This window comes from Oncorhynchus clarkii, chromosome 9 (genome assembly GCF_045791955.1).
Source record: "Oncorhynchus clarkii lewisi isolate Uvic-CL-2024 chromosome 9, UVic_Ocla_1.0, whole genome shotgun sequence".
NCBI lineage: Eukaryota > Metazoa > Chordata > Actinopteri > Salmoniformes > Salmonidae > Oncorhynchus > Oncorhynchus clarkii.
This window is the reverse complement of record NC_092155.1, coordinates 6,781,594-6,783,733: the sequence shown is the minus strand read 5'-3', so window position 1 is coordinate 6,783,733 and position 2,140 is coordinate 6,781,594. Positions and strand designations below refer to the sequence as shown.

The following is a 2,140-nucleotide window of genomic DNA, read 5'->3' as shown; positions in this document are numbered from 1 at the left end:
TCTCCTTCTCTTCCTCTGTTGTTTTCCTCTCCTTCTCTTCCTCTGTTGTTTTCCTCTCCTTCTCTTCCTCTGTGGTTTTCCTCTCCTTCTCTTCCTCTGTTGTTTTCCTCTCCTTCTCTTCCTCTGTGGTTTTCCTCTCCTTCTCTTCCTCTGTTGTTTTCCTCTCCTTCTCTTCCTCTGTTGTTTTCCTCTCCTTCTCTTCCTCTGTGGTTTTCCTCTCCTTGTCTCCTCTTACTGTTATCTTTTTGTTTGTTTTATTTAGCTAGATGTTCATTTAGTTCCTTTAGCAGGTCCACTGAACGGTCCGACCATCTTCATGGCTGCATAGTTCTAGATGTGAGAAGAGAGAGGGAATTAAATAACACGCACACACACACACACACACACACACATTCAACATTCCTATCTTACGTTCAGAAAAAATATTATCTGCATTGAATTTCTAATCCTCACCATTCATCGCTTATATTAGGAAACACATACAGCCACCCACCCCTACACACATCCCTTTATCAACTCACAGGGAAGGAGTAGAGGAAGACTCCGATGAAGAGGAAGAGGAAGAAGAGGAGGATGAAGAGGAGGATGAGGAATTTGTATCTCCCCCACAGGATGTACTTCAACGTCTTGTAGGGAGAGGAGAACCACAGGAACGATGTCTCAGGACGTCTGGGGAAAAGAGAGAGAGGAGGGAGAGAGAGAGGGGAGAGAGGGGGAGAGAGGGGAGAGAGAGGGGGGAGAGAGAGGGGGGAGAGAGAGAGGGGAGAGAGGGGGAGGGGAGGGACGGGAGAGAGAGGAGGAAGGGTATAGAGGGGGAGAGGGGGAAGGGTATAGAGGGGGAGAGAGGGGGAAGGGTATAGAGGGGGAGAGAGGGGAGAGAGAGGGGGAAGGGTATAGAGGGGGAGGGAGGGGAGAGAGGGAGGGAGAGAGAGGGGGAAGGGTATAGAGGGGGAGAGAGGGGAGGAGGGGGGAGAGAGGGGGAAGGGTATAGAGGGGGAGGGAGGGGAGAGAGGGAGGGAGAGAGAGGGGGAAGGGTATAGAGGGGGAGGGAGGGGAGAGAGAAGAGCGAGAACGAGAGAGAGAAATATTCATTAGTATAACAGGAAGTACTGCAATGTCTTCCAAATAAAATAGAATGTTATTGATTACATATTTAACAGATGTTATTCTGGGTGTAGTGAAATGCTTGTGTTACTAGCTCCAACAGAGCGGGCATATCTAACAATACACAACAATACAAACAATTATAAAAGTACAATAATTGAATTTAATAACAAAGAAATAAATATTATGATGAGCAATGTTGGACTTTGGAGTATAAATATACATTTATACATAGACCTCCTTTCCCACATCTCATCACGTTACGCATTTTTCTAAAATGGATTCAATCGTTTTTTTGTTTCCAATCTTCAATCTTTCATCAATCTACAAACAATACCCAATTCTTCTAATGTACATTTATTTTAAAAAACAACAACAACTGAAATATCACATTTAAATAATGATTCAGACCCGTCACTCAGTACTTCAGCAGCTTCGCCAGCGATTGCAGCCTCAAGTCTTCTTGGGTAAAATTCTACAAGCTTGGCCCACCTGTATTTGGGGAGTTTCTCCCATTCTTCTCTGCAGATCCTCTCAAGCTCTCTATCAGGTTGCATGGGGCGCGTCGCTGCACAGCTATGTTCAGATATCTCCAGAGAGGTAAGATTGGGTTTGGCCACTCAAGGATGTGAACACTAGTCTTTTTTATTTTTGAATTGTCATTATGGGCTATGGGGGGGGGGGGGGGGACAATTTAATCCAATTTTAGAATAAGGCTGTAATGTAGAAAACTGTTGGAAACTGTCTGAATTCTTTCCTGCAAATACATGTGATGGGATGTATAGACATTATGGACAGTCTGTGGACGGAATATTTAGGGAATAATGTCTCTGGCTGACTAGATGACCCCATTTCTGGGAGCCTCTGTCGAAGTGTCCTGGGAACTTTTCGAGACTACAACATTTCTGGGACAGAACAAGACATAGACGACAGCGAATTAAGTAGACTGTGTGGTTCAGCCGAACGTGAATCAAGGCTCGGTAACTTTTAATTTTGAGATCAGAGGAGGACAGGTGACTCACTGTGGATCCTCCAG

General features: G+C 45.0%; 1 protein-coding gene across 9 annotated transcripts in view; it reads right to left on the bottom strand.

Annotated features, from left to right (window-relative positions):
* Positions 1-242: 242 nt before the first annotated feature.
* LOC139415802 (dysferlin, limb girdle muscular dystrophy 2B (autosomal recessive)) overlaps positions 243-2,140 on the bottom strand; it is a 163,041-nt gene continuing 161,143 nt past the window's right edge. For all 9 annotated transcript variants that reach the window (XM_071163904.1, XM_071163900.1, XM_071163902.1 and 6 more), the window contains 3 exons: positions 2,127-2,140; positions 522-669; positions 243-330 (listed from right to left, as the gene is read on the bottom strand). The exon at positions 2,127-2,140 is cut by the window's right edge and continues 96 nt beyond it. In XM_071163904.1, the coding sequence (XP_071020005.1) occupies positions 271-330; positions 522-669; positions 2,127-2,140 (222 nt within the window). In that variant the 3' untranslated portion in view covers positions 243-270. The remainder of the gene's footprint in view (positions 331-521; positions 670-2,126) is intronic.